Source organism: Eptatretus burgeri, chromosome 2 (assembly GCF_056783735.1).
Source record: "Eptatretus burgeri isolate ZD-2024b chromosome 2, Ebu_testis_v1, whole genome shotgun sequence".
NCBI lineage: Eukaryota > Metazoa > Chordata > Myxini > Myxiniformes > Myxinidae > Eptatretus > Eptatretus burgeri.
Genome location: NC_140962.1, coordinates 141,840,417 through 141,858,512, shown reverse-complemented (window position 1 = coordinate 141,858,512; position 18,096 = coordinate 141,840,417). Strand labels below are relative to the sequence as shown.

The following is an 18,096-nucleotide window of genomic DNA, read 5'->3' as shown; positions in this document are numbered from 1 at the left end:
TGTCTCTCAAGGGACACTGGATACCATTGACCAGAGTCGCAGGGCCAGGCTGAATGGCAGAGCTGAGCTGTTCAGGGAGCTGAGGCGTAAAACTGTACGTGCACTGAGGGTGGACAAGGAGGCCTATGTGTGAGGAATCTGTGAGGGGGTAGAGCATCACCTGTGGACAGGTGATTCTCGTCCCGCTTACAGGGGAATTCGCGCATTACGTTCATCCAAGCCCATCCCTCGGAGCACTGCAGTTCGAGCAGAGAGTGGTAGGCTCTTGACAGAGGAGTCTGAAGTGAAGGCCCGCTGGGCCGGTTACTTTGAGCGGTTGTACCAGGCTGATCCCCCAGCTGTCGAGTTGGACGTCAAGGGTGTTACAATCCCTGTTGCTGACCCTCGAATCAACTGTGGTCCACCTTCGCTTGTGGAAACACGGGCTGCGGTGAACCAGTTGAAATGGGGCAAAGCTCCAGGGATCTGTGGCATCCATGCCGAACTTCTCAAGGCTGGTGGAAATGCTGCACTCGTGTCGTTGCATGCAGTTTTGTGCTCTGCCTGGAACACAGGCATCATCCCAACTGATTGGAAGAGGGGCCTTGTTGTCCCTCTCTGGAAAGGGAAGGGTGATCGCCAAGACTGCAACAACTACCGAGGGGTGACACTGCTCTCAGTGCCAGAGAAGATCTTTGCTCGGATAATTGTTGATAGGGTTCGCCACCATCTGCTTGAGCACCAGCGTCCAGAGCAGTCAGGCTTTACACCAAAGAGGTCAACGATTGACCGTATCCTTGCCCTTCGTGTCCTCACCGAACGCAGGCGAGAGTTTCGGCAGGGGCTGCTTGCAGCCTATGTTGATCTCTGTAAAGCGTTCGATTCAGTGAATCGGGATGTCCTCTGGAGGATTCTTGGTCTTCGTGGGGTGCCAGCAAAACTGATCGATCTGATGTCTGAACTCTACTCTGGTACTGAGAGTGCTGTGAAGTGTGGTGGTACCACCTCTGACTTATTTCCATTGTTACTGGAGTTCGTCAGGGATGTGTACTTGCCTCCACACTTTTCAGCACTTGTATGGACTGGATTTTAGGGAGGATGTCGGAGAGATCAAGTTGCGGTGCATCGTTTGGGAATGTCAAGATCTCGGACCTTGATTTTGCAGATGATGCAGTCATCTTTGCGGAGACTTTAGACATCCTTTTGGGGGCCCTCGAGGTGCTGAATGAGGAGTCGGAGCCGCTGGGATTACAGGTTTCTTGGGTCAAAACTAAGATCCAGGCTTTCGGTGACATCTTGGATGCTGCTGTCCTGTCTGTGTCTGTTTGTGGTGAGGATGTTGAGGTCGTGGAGAGATTCACTTACCTTGGCAGTGATATTCATGTCTCTGCTGGCTGCGAGTCAGAGGTCAATAGACGTCTGGGTCGGGCCTGGGGAGTCATGGATTCACTGGATCATGGGGTGTGGCGCTGCCGGTACCTGTGCGGGAGGACGAAAGTCCGAGTCTTCAGGTCCTTGGTACTTCCAGTCTTGCTCTATGGGTGCGAGACTTGGACTCTGACCAAGTATCTGAGACGGAGACTTAATTCCTTTGGTACCAGGTGTTTTCGGAGAATCCTTGGCTATCGCTGGTCGGATTTTGTGTCCAACGAGCGGTTGCTGAGAGAGACTCGGATGAGATTTGTTACCTGCATAGTCCGTGAGCGTTAGTTGCAGCTGTATGGACATGTGGCTCGTTTTCCTGACTCTGATCCTGCTCACCAGATTCTCTCAGCGAGGGAGTCTCATGAGTGGAGGAGGACAGTGGGCCGACCACGTGCCTCATGGTTGCAGCAGGTTGACCATCATCTCAAGGAGATGGGGATGGGCCTGGCATCTGCCTGCGGGATGGCCAGACGGAGGCCCCAGGAGTACCGATGGAAAGTGGACGCAGCGACGCGCTGTTCTGGCACATGCTCCCATACCTGACCTGATCATGAATTGATGTGGATTGTGCTGAGAGAAATGGAGATGTCCGAGCACCTGATAGGTGTGATAAGATAAGAAGCATGTACACTAAAACAAGAACCTGCAGTAAGAACCGAGTATGGAGCTACCGGATAGTTTGGGGGTATTGTAGAAGGGGTGAGACAGGGGGGGAATTCTCTCCCCTTACTTCTTCAATCTGTATCGTGAGTAAATCATGAGGAAATCAAAGTTCGATGACATAGAGGCAGGAGTCAGGATTGGAGGAAGACGTATCAACAACCTAAGGTATGCTGATGATACCACTCTGTTGGCAGAAAGTAAAGGGGACTTGATTAAACTGCAGTGAAGAAGGAAAGTAAACAAGAAGTGAATACTTCGATATCGCGCGGCTGGGGGCAGTAAAAGTCGAGGTTAAGAATGATGAAACAATTTTGCAGTTATAAAATTTAAATGTAGACACGGTGAATTAGCATGCATGATGGGAAGAGTTGTGACGTTGGACAAATTTCTATTTATAGCCCTCAGATCAAAGGGACGTACGCGGCCATAAGTGTGACAGAAGACGTGACAGAATAGCCAATTATATAACAGCGCGATGTTGCCGTGCTGTAAAAAGTTGGTCTATATTTAAAGCATAAACAACAAACAAACAAACAAATAAACCAATGTCACCCGTAGGGTGACCCGTATCTTGCCAAAAGGTGACCACGTGTGACTTCTTTAAGGCCACACTGAGGTGAACAGAGCTGCTATCCACCAGGAGCGACTCCTTGAGGAATATCTGCCTACGAGAGATTCCGATGAGAATCGTTCTACAGAGTAACCATGAAAAATATGCGTTTGCCTCATAACATCACCAAATGACGTCATAATGTCTCAAGCTTGACATATCTAGAAAGCACTCATCGAGGTGTTCAATTTGAGGTGCTACACGATATGGTTCCTAAAACTTGAAAATTTAACCTTGGGGTCAAATATGTTTGACCTTAGGCGCTAACCATGAAGGTCAAGGCCAATCGCCACCAAAAATTAATCAGCTGAGCGCCAGACCATGGACTGTATTCCCATGAAGTTTGAAGACGATCCGATCAAAATTACTCAAAAAATAAGGGTTTCGTCGACTCTTCTGATTTGCGACAAAGTGACCTTGACCTTCAAAATTTTATGCGCTGAAAGGGACCTCTATCGGCCTCTGATATGCGAGGTTACAAAAATTTCCAATGATAACTGTGCTCTGCAGAATTTTTTATACGTGATTACAGACAAACAAAAAAAAAACATACAAGCTGACTAACATATCTTGCCAAAACTTCGTTTTGGCAAGATAAAAACACTTTGTCAACTGAGAAGATCAACGTATTCAAATTGGGAGACGATCATGTGCATTGTGCATATGGTGGAAAGTTTCATCTCCCTGGGTTCTGATATTGAAGTGAGAGGAGAATGTAGAGGAGAAATTAATATACCCGGTTAGTATTGGGGACAACAGCAATGTCGGGATTGACAATGGTCTGTTAAGACAAAGATGTGACAAAGCAAATTATGAGGAGACTGAAGAATACTGGTATCTCAAGTTATAATGTATGGATGTGAATGGATGCTAGTCATGGACAGTGACAAAGGAAGATCGACAGTTTTGAAATGTGGTGTTGGAGACGGATGTTAAAAATTCCATGGACTGTAAAAACAAACAAATCGGTGCTTCAGCAAATGAGACCACCATGCATATTAGAACTTTTTTTTTGAATGCATTGTCAAGGCTCATATAACAGTGAACACACAGAACATATAACAAGGGGAGCATGAGACAAGAGGACCGGGAGAGGGAAGCACAAAACAGTGGGGAACAGACATGAGAAGATCTGTAGAAGGGAGAGGGATGGGGGTGGGGAACACGGGGTATAAAAGATGGACATTACAGGGACTTTCAGGAAGGAAAGCAGGGAATTTTGAAGGAGGTGGGATTGGGGTGGATTAACGGGGGTGGAAAAGATTGAGGTTTTGGATGGGGGAAGATAAGAGGTGGTGGTGAACAGGTGTTTTGAAGGCCTGGAGGGAAGAATGGGATTGAAGAGCGTGTGGGAGTTTGTTCGAGAAGTGGAAAAAAAAAGAGGAATGAAAGAGTGAAGGTGAGCAGCGATTCGTGATTTTGGTGGTGTCAGCAAAAGGGGGTTGCTGGCAGACCTTCAGCGACCTGCAGAAATACAGGGGGTACAAAGCACAGACAGAGCATGGCTGGAGAGGAGACAGTAGAAGACAGAAAGACCATCGACCTGCCTCTCTCTCTCTCTCTCTCTCTCTCTCTCTCTCTCTCTCTCTCTCGAGAGAGAGAGAGAGAGAGAGAGAGAGAGAGAGAGAGAGAGAGAGAGAGAGAGAGAGAGAGAGAGACAGAGAGACAGAGAGACAGAGAGACAGAGAGACAGAGAGACAGAGAGACAGAGAGACAGAGAGACAGAGAGACAGAGAGACAGAGAGACAGAGAGACAGAGAGACAGAGAGTCAGAGAGACAGAGAGACAGAGAGACAGAGAGACAGAGAGACAGAGAGACAGAGAGACAGAGAGAGAGAGAGACAGAGAGACAGAGAGACAGAGAGACAGAGAGACAGAGAGACAGAGAGAGAGAGAGAGAGAGAGAGAGAGAGAGAGAGAGAGAGAGAGAGAGAGAGAGAGAGAGAGAGAGAGAGACCCCAAGACTTCATTGTGGGGGATACAAACGATCCTAAATGCCTTGGTATTCAAAGCGTGAAGCCAAGCTAGATGTGAGGTGGGAGCATCAGCCCAAAGAGGAGAGCTGTACTCCATCAGGCTGCGGATGAAAGCTTTGTATGTGGTCAGGAGCCCAGGCGTGCCAAGGAAGGACTTTGCACGACAGAGGATTCCCAGTCGGCAACTGACTTTGGAGGCCAGGTTGGAAATGTGACTTTCCCAGGAAAGTTGCTGCTTGCCGATCTGAGGGATGAGAGATGGTACGGCAGAGGGTGGTCACCAGCAAAGAAATAAAGAGGATTTTCCAGAGAGTCTGAGAGATCATTGATGAAAACCAGAAAAAGAACAGGGCCCAGAACACTGCCTTGAGGAACTCCAGCCTGCACAGGAAGAGGGGATGATCGAGAGCCATTAAGAGCCACGTGTTGACCGTGACAGGAGAGGAAGTCCGCAAGCAATGAGTGGAGATTGCCTTGGATACCATGACTGATGTTAAACCAGAAACTGTCATGCTTTGGACAGATCAGGCATGCAGAAAACGAAAGTCTGGAGAAATCAGCCATGCTGGGTATCATTGAGGGAAGAAGAGGAAAAGGCAGACCTGTGTGTGCTGTACAAATGGAGTAAAAGCATCAACCAAGCATTCTCTCGTGGAGCTTGTTAAGCAATGCAGGATTGGGATGTTTGGAGACATGCTGGAACAAGATAAATGCTAAATACATCAAAAAAAAAAAAGTCAGCATTTTTGAAGAGTTCCAGTCTAAATCACAAAAATAAACAGAACAAGAAAACAGCTCGAGTAGGAAAGCAAACAAGTGGATCAGAGTGAAAGTAATAAAAAGGAAGATTGAAGAGTAAATTAAATCAGAAAAAATGGAGTGAGGAACCATATAAAGGAGGCGGGTGGAATCCTTCCCAGTCGGAGGGTCATAACTGCTATTGCTAAACTTGCTGCGGCCCGGTGATACGCATTGTGGCGTGAGCAGTTTAAACAATACATATTTGGATAAAGTTAATGCAACAAATAATTCTGATTCTTGTTATTGCAGATATAAAATTATTGCAAAATAACAAAACGTCCTGATACTTCATCGGAAAAAAATAACACAGGAAATCATATACATCCTTGCTGTAACTCACAGACCGGTGAGTGTGTGTGTGTGTGTGTGTGTTTTTTTTGTTGTGCCACTCCTGCATTTCTGAGCTGATTACATCCAGACTTGCTACATAGGATCACCATGACCCCAAATAATGTATAGGGGTGTTATCTTTGCCGGTGGTCTTGTGGGGGGGGGGCAAGGGGTGATGCAAATTCTCTATGTAAATGTGTATCGTGTATCGCCGCCTCCAGGGAGGGGAGGGCATTACAAGTCCCAACATTGATAGTGCAGTATTCCTATCCCCACGGCTTCCAGCACCGTGAGGAGTTTTGAATTATAAGCAGTCGGTGTGGTTTTGCTTCATGCATGTAACTTGGGGGGGGGGGTTGCATCACAGAGCTGCCAGTTGCCTACACACCGCTCTGCTAGTTTTAATAAGAGCCATAATATCCGTAGCATTATTAAAGTAACTTGCCTAATGTGACTTGTGAGATTGCTTCCTTTGGATGCAAGTAGCTGTGTTGGGTGGAATACTTGTTGCTGCTCTTTATATTACCTCTTTGAGTTCAGCGATAAAATTTTGATTTAATGTCCCACACTCTTAACACAGCGTCGGTGCTGCCGAAGCAGTTACTTGGAAGGGTTACACCGGGTGGTTTGCCTTGGTCTTCCCAGCATTTTGCCCGTGCTTTATCCTTTTAAATGCTGAGCATACCATTATATAATTAAAGTCTATCATGTGCCTCGGCCAGGGTTTGAATCGATGACGTCTCGGACTCAGAGCAGAAGCTCTAACCGTTACGCTACCGAGTCCGGTTTCACTGATAACAGCTCCAAAAACACGGCAGAAAATATCACCACATGTCATGGGCCAGATCTGGCACACGTACCGGAGGCTCCCCCCACCCCCCCCATGCTTAATCTAAAGACATCATGATGTCATTTCCTTTTTTTAATATTATAATCTCCAACAATCAGATCACCCTCTCAATTTCCCTTCACTTACAAAAACTCCTCAAGATGTTCTGATCCAGGTACTTCACCAGATCTTCTGGGGAAAAATAAAATAAAAAACATCAGTGGAAGAAAAAAAAATATATATATATATATATATATATATAAATATATAATTACAAATAAATCACTGCATTGTACTGTATTGGAAAATATACTGCACTCAAACAACTACTACAAAGCAAACAACTTTGTGCAGAAGTTTAAATAACTTGACAAAAAACAAGTTAAAAATAAATAATAAATAATAATTGTACATTTTATTCAATTGTGTTCTCCACATTCTTTTAATATGCCTGTTGTTGGCTTGATGGTGAGGGTGGTGGGCTTGGGATCCCAAGGTCCTGAGTTCAAATCCCGCTCAGCCGTTGAATTAATACCAGGTGGGGTTGACTCTGCCCGTCATCCTTCCGAGGTCGGCAAAATGAGTGCCAGCTTGCTGGTATACTGTGCCGGAGTGGCGGCCCGTTCAGGATTGTGCCCAATAGCCGAGGAGACTGCTTCGGCAGCACCAACGCTCTGCACAGAGTGTGGGCCCGATGGATTTGGAATTTACTCATGGCTTTTATTTTACTTATTTTTCTACCCAGTTTGAATTAATGGCCTACACTAATGTATGGGCCCCCATGGACGGTTATGCCATGGAGTGACTAAGGACAAGCTCTCAATGTCTATAAAATAATCCAGTGGCTCAGCATCTCAAATAGCCTCTGACAGTCTCACCTTATTCTGGCCTTCTCGTGGTGCGGATGTTCTCACTACGGGTGTAGAGGTAAAAGGAGAATCGCTGGCAACTTGGAAACAGTTGCTTCAGCCAGATGGGGCTCATTATCGTTGGAAGGCAGATCACATAGGAAAAGGAAACTGAATACAAATTCGCCGCTGCCTTGCTGTTCAGGTTTTGAAACCAAAGGCAAAAGGGTTTAACGAGGTAAAGGCAGCAAAATTCTCAAAGGAGGGGGCGCATTCACCAACCCGTAACCCATGGACAAATCTTGGGTAAGGTGTACGACCCTCCCCCCCCCCATTAGGGGGGGGGTCCCAATCAGGGCTACATGAAGCCATGGGAGCAGGTGGTGCATGGCCATGCATGCAAGCTGGCACATATTACCAGTGATAGGTAAATCATGCTCTTATAGAGAACAATGGATAGGATCACCTGTCTAGTACAGTACTGAAAAGGCACTGCTCAGAAGAAGGGAATGGCAAACTACCTCTATACATACCAATAAAACATTGAACAGAAATCCAAGACAAAGCTGTGGTGCCGGAGGAGGAGTCCCACAAGTTTGAAAGCACCCACATGGCTAATGGGGAAGAACAAAGTGCTTTGATGAGTCGGACAAGATCAAATCCACATGCAAGTCCAGTCGCTGAAATCATCAGAACTGAAAGTCCCAATCTGAATTTCTCAAATGTTCACAAAATTGCGACGCGTGGAATGGAAGGTCAATGAATTAGGGAAAGTTAGATGCAATAAAGAAAGAGGACAGGAAAATAACTGGAATTTTAGGGACAAGTGGACTTGGATGGAATGGTTTGGGGTCAGTTTCTTATCTGGCAATTAAAACTTATTCTTTTCTTATCAGGAAACCTGCAAAATAAATGAAGCGTCATCGATTTGCAATAAGATGGCAAGATCAGTACTGGGACACAATCCAGTCAATGATAGGTTCGTATCAGTGAGGTTGAAAGGGCATCCAGTGAACAGCGCGATAACATTCGGATTAAGTGCTCCAACTTCGGCAGCAGATGAAGAAAACGGGCAGAAATTTTTATGGATAGTTACAGGAACTGGTGGAACAGGTGCCGAAAGGAGACGTTTAAACTATTATAGGAGAATGTAAAGCAAAAATAGAGAAGCAGGAGCACCAAGGATTGCAGGAAAGCACCGACTTGGTGTCCAAAATGAGTTCGGGGAAGGAATGCTGGAGTTGTGAGAAGAATGATCTCAATAATTGCAAGCATACAACTCAAACAACCCAGGAGCAGGCTGTACAAATGGACTTAAGCAATATGGATATCGGATCGATTACATTATAATCAACAGAAGATGGAGAAGAACTGCGAGATCTGTCAAAATACTCCGCCAGTGCAGACTGTGGGACAGATCATGAACTTCTTGTGGCAAACCGACGAGTATAATTGAGAAACGTGAAAAAAAATAAAAAAAATTCAGATATGACCTTGAAAACGTTTTTTTTTTTTTAAACAACATGCAACAAAGGTTTTAAATAAATAAATGAATTAACAAACGGTTTACAGAGCTGGACTTGGTTAACGGAATGCCAAACAAATCGTGGCAAGAAGTTGAAGACATTGTAAAATAAGAGACCAAAAACAACATTCCAAAAGCAAGCAGAAAGAAGAAAACTGAATGGCTGTCAGAAGCTGTTGTGGACAGAAGAGATGAAAACCAAAAGAGAACAAGGGAGGAAACAAACAAAAGAAAAGACAAAATGTCATTGCCCCCGTTGTTATAATAATTTTGCTGGACGGAGTTAAACTGCTAGCCCATATATATATATATATATTTACAACGAAAATGGCTGCCAGTCTTCCAGTCGACCATCTTTGATCAGATCGCAAAATAAAGTTAGGTGCAAGTGCATGCCATTGGAAACTGTGCTTGTGCCAACAAGTTTGAACAAAATCAGATCATGCACGTCTGAGCAATGGTTGGGGACACGTTTAAGTAACAAAATGGCTGCCAGTCGGCCCATTTTGAATCTTATCTCGAAAAAACAAATGATGTGCATATGTACAGCATCATGTGTTGTCTTTGTGCCAAGTACGGATAAAATCGGTCCATACATATAAAATCGGTCATTACAACAGGGCCATGAGGCATCATCTTTATGAAGCACTGTGGTGTGGGCCATGCGTAAACCCATGCAACATGGGGGAGTGGAGGAGCATATAAAAGTAGGGACAATTGTGATTTGTTCCATCTCTTCTCCTTTGTTTTGCTCCTGATCATCTGGCTGCGCTGAAGATGATCTCAGACTGTGTGCGCTGTCAGGTGCGCCAGTGGCTCCAGGTACCGACGTCCTGAAAACCTGGTTGTGTTCGATGTGAGTTTGTGAAAGTGAAGGAGCGTGACACCTTCGCCACTTCTCTCTCACCTCACCTCTGTCTCTATCTCCCTCCCCCCTCAGTTGTGCCATCCCATGCTTCCAAAAACGATTCGGTCAGTTGGTGCTTCCCTGGAAAGGATGAAATTGGTTCATCGCATTATCACAAGCCAATAATTACCAGCACCTTTAGAAGTTCCTAAAGTCGGATCAATGGACCTGCTCGCTTTCGGTTTCTGGTAAATCGAGTCAATACCACGACCGTTTTTAACCACATTTGCGACGTCACGCCTCATGGTGTTATTTGTTGTGGTGGAGAAGGGCTGTAAATGCAACAGTATTCAACACCAAACAGTTACCACCTTTCACACTCACCCGCCCCCAACCACCACCCTCGACACACATTTAATGCCCTGAATGTACGCAATTTGTACACTGCCCCCCTCCCTATCCCATTTCCAGACACTGAATGACGCTATCGCCGACACGTGCCGAAAGAGCATACTCGTACTCAGTTTTCACTCCGTTTGTTTGTATATTTCTTTGTCCGGGCGATATCTGTCATTCTTTGAGCTAGGAAGCTGAAATTTTGGCACAACAGTGAACAAGCGTTTTGGGAAAAACTTGTTTTTTTTCTTCAATTTTTGATTAATAAAATCAATTACTGACTAGCCAAACTCGCGCGCTGCGTGAAGTTTCGAAAGTGAGGGTTCGTTCGGACGTCAATCTATCCAGTGTTTACAATGTGATTTATCGAATTTCTTGATATACAATGCTTCTTGTTACATTTTTTGTGTCAAATTCACCTTCTGAAGTAGTCAGCATGTGCAGAAGAGGGTTTTACATTGCAGACGCTGTTTTCTCGGAGTGGCATTACGCCCCTCAGCGGTGACGGTCTGTCGACGACAGACGTAATGACGTCAGCGAATGACCGGTGATGTCATGACGTCATTACGCCTCTCAGCGGTGACGTCACACGTCGCCATGCAAACGAATGTAAAAATTTGAAAAATCGCCCAAAATTCCCAAACCTGTCCGTCTGGCGCGATCTTACATAGCCCATGCTGTTCATTAGATCACAGACCACCCGCATGCCGAAAGTGGCGACAATCCGTCCCGCAGTTTCGGAGGAGAAACGTCAAAGGAAATAATATATCGGATTATCGATTTATTAATTACTTCTTTATTTTCTTTCTCATCTGGGCAATATCTCGGGCACCTTTTGAGCAAAGAAGCTGATAATTGGACATGACAATGACCAAGTGATTTGACTATAAAGGGTATTTTGTATTTATTGATGAATCAATTAATTGATTAACTACTTAAATTCTCAAAAAAAAAAAGTGTTACAGATTCGGATTAAACAGTGGTGGTTTTGGTATGCTATTCGCAAATTGATGAATAAATTAATTATTTTACGATTATTTATTTTGAACTGAACAACTACGCAATTAATCAATCAGTTATTGTACACCGATCCCTGCAAATTCTGTCTCCACGTGCTGCACGGCGGCATCGCCAGGTGCCAAAGGCACCCCGGCAATGTCGCGCGCTGGAGGATTTGTTATTTATTTATTTGGCATGGGGGTGGTGTGCTTTGAATGTACCTCTGCTTGTTGGTTTACATTTTTCTCTGAGGTTGAGGCTCATGGAAGAGCGAGGCTGCAGATGGGAGAAAAGGCAAAGCACCGACAAAGTGGTAGCAGGGCAACAAGCAGGGGAATGAAGGAACAGAAAAAGAGGAGAGGGATGAAAACAACAAACGCAAACGTGGGCCACAAGGTCACGTGGTCACACGAGAGGGACAAAAGACTACTTCAGCAAACCAACATCAACAATTCAAGGCTGTTAAGTCAATTGCAGAACAGGTATCCTCAGATTTAAAAGACAGAAGATGGCGCCGAGGTACAAAGGAATCGAGGACCGGAAACTATTTCACTGTTTGTGTATCCTTTCTCTTCCCCTATTAAATATTCTTTGTTTGTGTCACTCACTCTGTATCTTCGTCACAATGTTCTTGTCGACTTTGGTATGAGAATCCAGACTCTTCTCCTCCTGAGAGATTTCCAGCACTGTGGATGACGCCGTCTTGACGGATCGAAATTGTGACGGCAACTCGAGCCTGGGAAAGAAACGGAAAAACACGATTTAAAGGATGCACTTGATCAGCGTTTATTTTCTTCAAGGTCCAACAACTTCCTCGCTCTCAGGTACTCTCACACAACATGGGACATCAAATCATCATTTGGGGACGAGGTGGGACATCGATTAATTATATTTTGTGGGGGGAGGAGGAAACAAAAAATATCATTTTTTTTTAATATCATCATTGCAAAGGGTTGTGAGGAGTGAAAACTTCATCACATGCCAGATATGAGAGTCCTACCTTATTACGGCATCCCTGTCACCCTAAAAAGCCAAGACAAAAAAACAAACGGCCATTAAATGTTTCATTTCATAAAACTACAAACAGTCAGCGGCTGGGCAGGAGGGGAAGGCATGTGGGTGTGCATATCCACATAGTTGAGTTACATTTGTATTCAAAGTCCTTTTCATCTTAATTATACATTTTCACACTTGCTTAGCCTATGATGGCTTCGACTCGGCCATGTTATTGCCCTTATTGCTACTACTACTACTATTATTTTGTAACTATCTGAAGCCCGTGATTAAAGAAAACAAACAAACCAAGGACGCCTTTTATTCTTGTGCCGTTTTGAAAGAGCTCAAAATGGGAGGTTCAATCAGGAATTCAATTTGAAATATTGTGCCATATATATATATATATAGTTTTTGGCCCCATCTCTCACTCATGAAGAATCATTTAAAAATCCTAATATCCAGATCTTCAACCAAAACATAATCAATTTGTCCACGACTCACCCAAACAATCCAAGTTTCGTCCGAATTCGTCCACCGTGTTTTGAGCTATCACGCTATTGTTTTTTTTGCCCCACCTACAACTTCTTAAGATATCGTGCTCACGGACAGTTTAACAGGGGTGAACACAAGTACCTCTGGTACCTGAGATGGACGGAGAATTAATGCAAACGACGGTGTTCAATTTGCAGCGTCAAGGATAGATTTAATGGTGCTTACAGGGTGAAGTCAGCAAATGAATGCCGTGCTGTATTGGTCCTTACAAATCCAAACGAGCAATTCGTGGAGAAAATTATTGAGTGAAACGTCTGGGAACCATAACCGGTTGAGCAAAAGGAGTCGGTCATGGTGATGGAGTACACGGTACGAGGTGATCAATGCCCATTTTGGTGCGTCCTTTGTGAAGTCGGCCAGATTCAGTTTTTTGTAGGAATCTCTTTCACAAATAGAGAGCACGACTTTGACATTCCACTGAAGAAATTGCAGCAATTTGGAACTTAAGTTTCCTGCGATAGCTCACCTATTCTTCACAAAAATGTTGGATCTTCAAGGTCAACTAACTATATATATATATATATATATATATATATATATATATACATGTTACAGAAAGCTTAACATCCGTACAATAGACCGCATACTTTATCGTACAGCTCAAAAGGTAAGCTGTGCTTCTTCCCAACCACCCTGTCGGACCGATAATTTAATATGGTATGGATATAACAATTTGGGGGAAAAAAAAACAAAAAAACTTTCACTTATTTACTTACCTCCAGTTCAATGTAAGCAGTCTCTAAAGGAATGAATTTGTGATCCTGATGTCCAGCTATGCACATCAAGCACATCAAGCTCCCATCATCCTTGCAAAACAATTGAACTGGATTGCCATGTTTTGTGCAGCTCAGCTCCTCCACGTTCATTCTGGGGTTGACCACTTTGTGCCGTTTCTGTTGGTGAGGCTTCACGTGTTTCTCACAGCACAGGATCTCACAAGGTACACAACGCTTGGCTGCCTCTTCATGACAAACCTCACAGCGTCTCTTGTTGTTTCCCGAGTTCACGTCGTTCAGAGTCAAACCATCATGTTCTCCATCTTGGACCTCAACCCTGGATCCAGCCTCTCCCTCAGTCATATTTAGATGATTTATGAAGCTGGCAATAGTCACGCTCTTTTTCATTTTCGGCTTTTGGGGGAAAACCTCACGGCAAGTGGGACAAAGAACAGCGGTGGTTTCGTCATTGCTTTTCCAATATTTTTCCAAACAGCCACAGCAAAATGAGTGGCCACATGGCAGAGTGACGGGCTCCGTGAACAGTTCAAAGCAGACAACACATGTGAACTCCTCGAGTCCAGAAGAAGAAGCCATTTCGCTGAGCACATATAAAGATTTTGAGCCGTGGTGAAACCTGCACCTGCAGAGTGATCGTTCGGAAAAAAAAAAAAAACACAAGATAAGAATAAAACATCTAAATTCAAAAATCAATGATAAGATAGAAAACGTTTCACAAACATGCCTCGAACATGAATTCTCCTTTACTGGCACTGGACCGGATGTCATCCCATTTGGGGGTGATATTTTGGATGCCATCTGTCCGTGCATCTTTTTGGAGCTGCTCTCCAAAAATAGCTCAACGGGGTTCTTTAAAAATACCGCTGATTTTTTGTTTGTTTTTACAGGCTCAAAGGTTCGTGGAAGATCTGCCATAAAAATCATGCAGACATGCAGCAGATACATGAGACAACACCAGACTCATCTTTCATACAAGCAGCTGCTGGGATTGGGGGAAGCGACATCACTTTCCTGAGCAGTCTGGGTACCAGCAATGTCTGCATGAAGTTGCTCGTCGACGCACTTAGGCCTAAGTCACATTTTCCACGGCGGCCATGGGGTCTCCAAAATCTACGGCCACTAGCAATTATACGGCGGCCGCAGTATTTCCACGGTCACACAATGAAGCAGTCACATATGTTTTTATTTTTCGGGGAGCTGCACGGCATATTTAGAAATTGTGGAGACCGAAAATGTAGGGTTGCCGTACGGTCTTTGATTTGATGTCGCACGGTGACCTTAAGGGGGCCCTGCGGCAGCCATATAATTTTCAAGGCAGACACAAGGTAGCCTCAAGGTGACCGCAGGGGGGTCCTAAGGCGAACGTGCGGCCAGACGGACGGCAACGAGTGGGTTAATTTTTTTTTTTTTAAACCAGTTTTTTTTTTTTTCTTTTTTCGGCTTGTCGAATTGCTACGGCGAACGTAGAAATGAAAAAAAGTTATAACTCCGCGTTATAATTCCATGGCGACCCCTACGGCCTATAAAAGATAGCCAAACGGCGTAGGGCCACCCTAAGGCCACCGCAGAAACTCTGCTGCCGCCGCACGTTTCTGTCAATTCAGAGGGCGTACCGCCACCGTATCCTCGCCGTAGAGCAAATGTGACTTCGGCCTTAGCGCAGCAATCAGAGGGATTTCCTCCTCCTCATGGATGGTGGGGAAACATTTTATCATGATGGGTTTGGGGGTGATAAAATAAATAAATTGATGATGATTAAAACCTGACATTAAAATAAAATATATTAATCCTGAAATAAATGTACTCACATATGATATGATGTTTCAAGTATGCATCCATTTGGAATTAACATAATTATATTTCTCCTTTGTACGGAAAGATCATCGGTATATTAAAAGTGTAAACAGGTTGAACTTTGCCAGTAAGTTGAATATAAAGAAGAATTGCCTGTCATGTCGAACTATCTTGAGAATTTTGTATGGAAGACACAAACGAGTTGGAATGTGGACTTAAGAAAATGTACAGGCGCTCTGGTCGCTTCAATATAATATATCTTCCCAGTTTTGGGAGAAGCAGACCGATTTTTAACCTACATAAGATGGAAACTTGTTTTAATGGCCATTAGAGTTGGTGTTTGACGTCATTCTAGCATTCTGTGCGATTAATATGTCTGGGTTTGAATATGTGTTCCAACCATTTAAGCAGGAGCTGTCTAAGAAGACTGAAGATAAGGTTCACCTGGAAATTGTCAATACCGGGCGAACTGGCGTCAGCGTCAGAAAATTATAAATAAAAAAACTGTGTCTTACTGGAAACTATATAAAGACGAAGATTCTCCAGTTATGTTGAGAGATCTGGAGCAAATTTATCTGTCAAGGATCTCAGGTGCTGGCACATATCATCTGTTTGTTTGTTAAAATAAATGTTTTAAAATTGTACTGACGTTCTGTATCTGTATCAAAATCTACAATGGCAACCTATGGTTGTTTGTCCGTGCTCTATCCTTTGAATGCTGTGTGTCAAGCAAGGCAGCAACACGGGATATTTCGAAAAGTCTATGGTACGGCTCGGCTGGGGTTCGAGAATAGTACAGGATTGCATACGTTTTCGTGAGGACGATGAGTAGAAGAAAAAGAAGAAGAAGGAGTAAGAGGAGGAGCTAGATGTGAGAGCAGAATGAAGGAGGAAAGCCAAAACGGGGGAGCGTTGGAGGAGATCAGACACCGCTGCAACACTCTGTCAAAAGCTTGCGAGGTATTAAGGGCTGTGACAAAGGATCCCCAAAGTCTCTTAGAGAAGGAGACCAGACACTCGTAATATAGGAAAGGATATCACCGGTAAATCTCGCCTTGTGAAAGCCACACTGATGGTCAGACGGAAGACTGAGGTCTCAAGATGCTTGAAGAAATGAGACTTGAGAAGATGTTCAAAGACTTTGGAAATCGTACAAGTCAGTGAAATTGGACGGCAGTTGGAAGGGTTTGAACGATCACCCTTCTTTATAATAGGCTGTACTAAAGTACGTTTCCAGAAAAGAGGAAAAGTTTTAGTTTTTATACAAAAGCAAAATAAACGAGCAAGCACAGGTGCAAGTGCTGAAGCACACTGCTTAAACTTTAAAGTTACGAGGAGGAATGTCATCGAGTCCATACGCCTTGCTTGTGTCCAAAGAGAGAAATAAGTCGTTTTTCACTGAATGAAAAGACATTCCAGTGAGCAGCGTAAGATTAGCGTCAGGAAGTGGTAGCATGTCACAGTCATCCAATGTGGAACTATAACGGTACTCGGTCGAGCGCATACCTCCACCAGGCTGAACAGTTTACCTTTTGTATCCCACTGAAAGGCCGGATCTCCATCCGGACTTCAACTCCTCCAATCGCGTCGTTCTTGTCACCTGCCCAACTCATCGACAACTTTTTGAAATATCATGCTATACATCTTTTTTGACCCGAACTCTCAATTTTGAAGCATTCATTTTCTCACAAAGTCTCACTTTTGAAAAGTCTCACAGCCATATCCGCACCGAAATCAAATCAATTCCTCCTCATCACACACACCCAACCTGTCCAACAAGTTTGGCTCGCGTCTGTCTGCACCTTTTTAGGATATCCTGCTGACAGCCAGACAGAGAGACAAACAAACAAACAGTCCTGGGTGAAAACATAAAATTAGGAGAAAAGAAAACCGAAGAGTTTGTCAGTGGGAGGCAGCTTGCATATCGTCAAAACGGAAAAGCGAAGGCATCGCCTCAAAATAAAACATAGCTGCCAAGCATGTGACCTACAACGTCACAGGTGGGGAACTTTTTGTTCCTCATGGATAAGCGGTCATAACTATAAAATTTTGCCTCGATCTGTTCAGCCGTTACGGAGATTTTAAAATATATATATATATATATATATATATATATATATATATATGGCTGCTGAACCACATGACCAATGACATCATTAAAAAACAAGCTCAAATGAGATAAGATCCTCTTCCTATTAATGATGACGTCATAAAAACGAATATGACGTCATTGTGATGCATCAGGTTTGCGATAAATTATCTGTGCTAATGCCCGGCTTGATTCCCGCAAACAAAATTCAAACAGCATGCCCAGTTTCGGAGATAATGGTATCGGCGATTTCCATTAGCGGCGATATTATGACGTCAACTTTTTTTCTAGGAAGAATTTCCAAAATCAGAGATGGTTACTGCCGGCGCGTGGGCTTTCTGCATATACGTGGCAAGTTTCACGAAGATCCGATGAAAACTTTGGGTTGTGAAACAAAAAATGTCAAAAAATAGGAATGACGTCAAAAAAAAAATGATATGACGTCATAGTGATGCATGGTATGTGCGGCAATTCATCTCTGCTAATGCCCTGTTCGATTCCCGCAAACAGAATTGAAAAAGCTTGCCCAGTTTCGGAGATAATTTTTTTTAGGCGATTTCCATTCTAAGCAGAGATATTTTGACGTCATAACTTTTTTTCTCGGAGGAATTTTCAAAATCGGAGATGGTTACTGTCTGCGCAGGGTATTTTTTACATATATACGCCAAGTTTCAGGAAGTTTCGATGAAAACTGTAGGCT

The 18,096-nt window shown here is 44.0% G+C and overlaps 1 protein-coding gene across 1 annotated transcript in view; it reads right to left on the bottom strand.

The window, feature by feature from the left end:
* The window catches only part of LOC147033367 (uncharacterized), a 118,018-nt gene that overhangs the window by 89,630 nt on the left and 10,292 nt on the right, over positions 1-18,096 (bottom strand). Inside the window, exons 2-5 of the mRNA XM_085851457.1 lie at positions 13,493-14,135; positions 12,229-12,251; positions 11,837-11,964; positions 6,761-6,805 (exon numbers count right to left, since the gene is read on the bottom strand). Of these exons, the coding sequence (XP_085707583.1) occupies positions 6,761-6,805; positions 11,837-11,964; positions 12,229-12,251; positions 13,493-14,089 (793 nt within the window). The 5' untranslated portion in view covers positions 14,090-14,135. The remainder of the gene's footprint in view (positions 1-6,760; positions 6,806-11,836; positions 11,965-12,228; positions 12,252-13,492; positions 14,136-18,096) is intronic.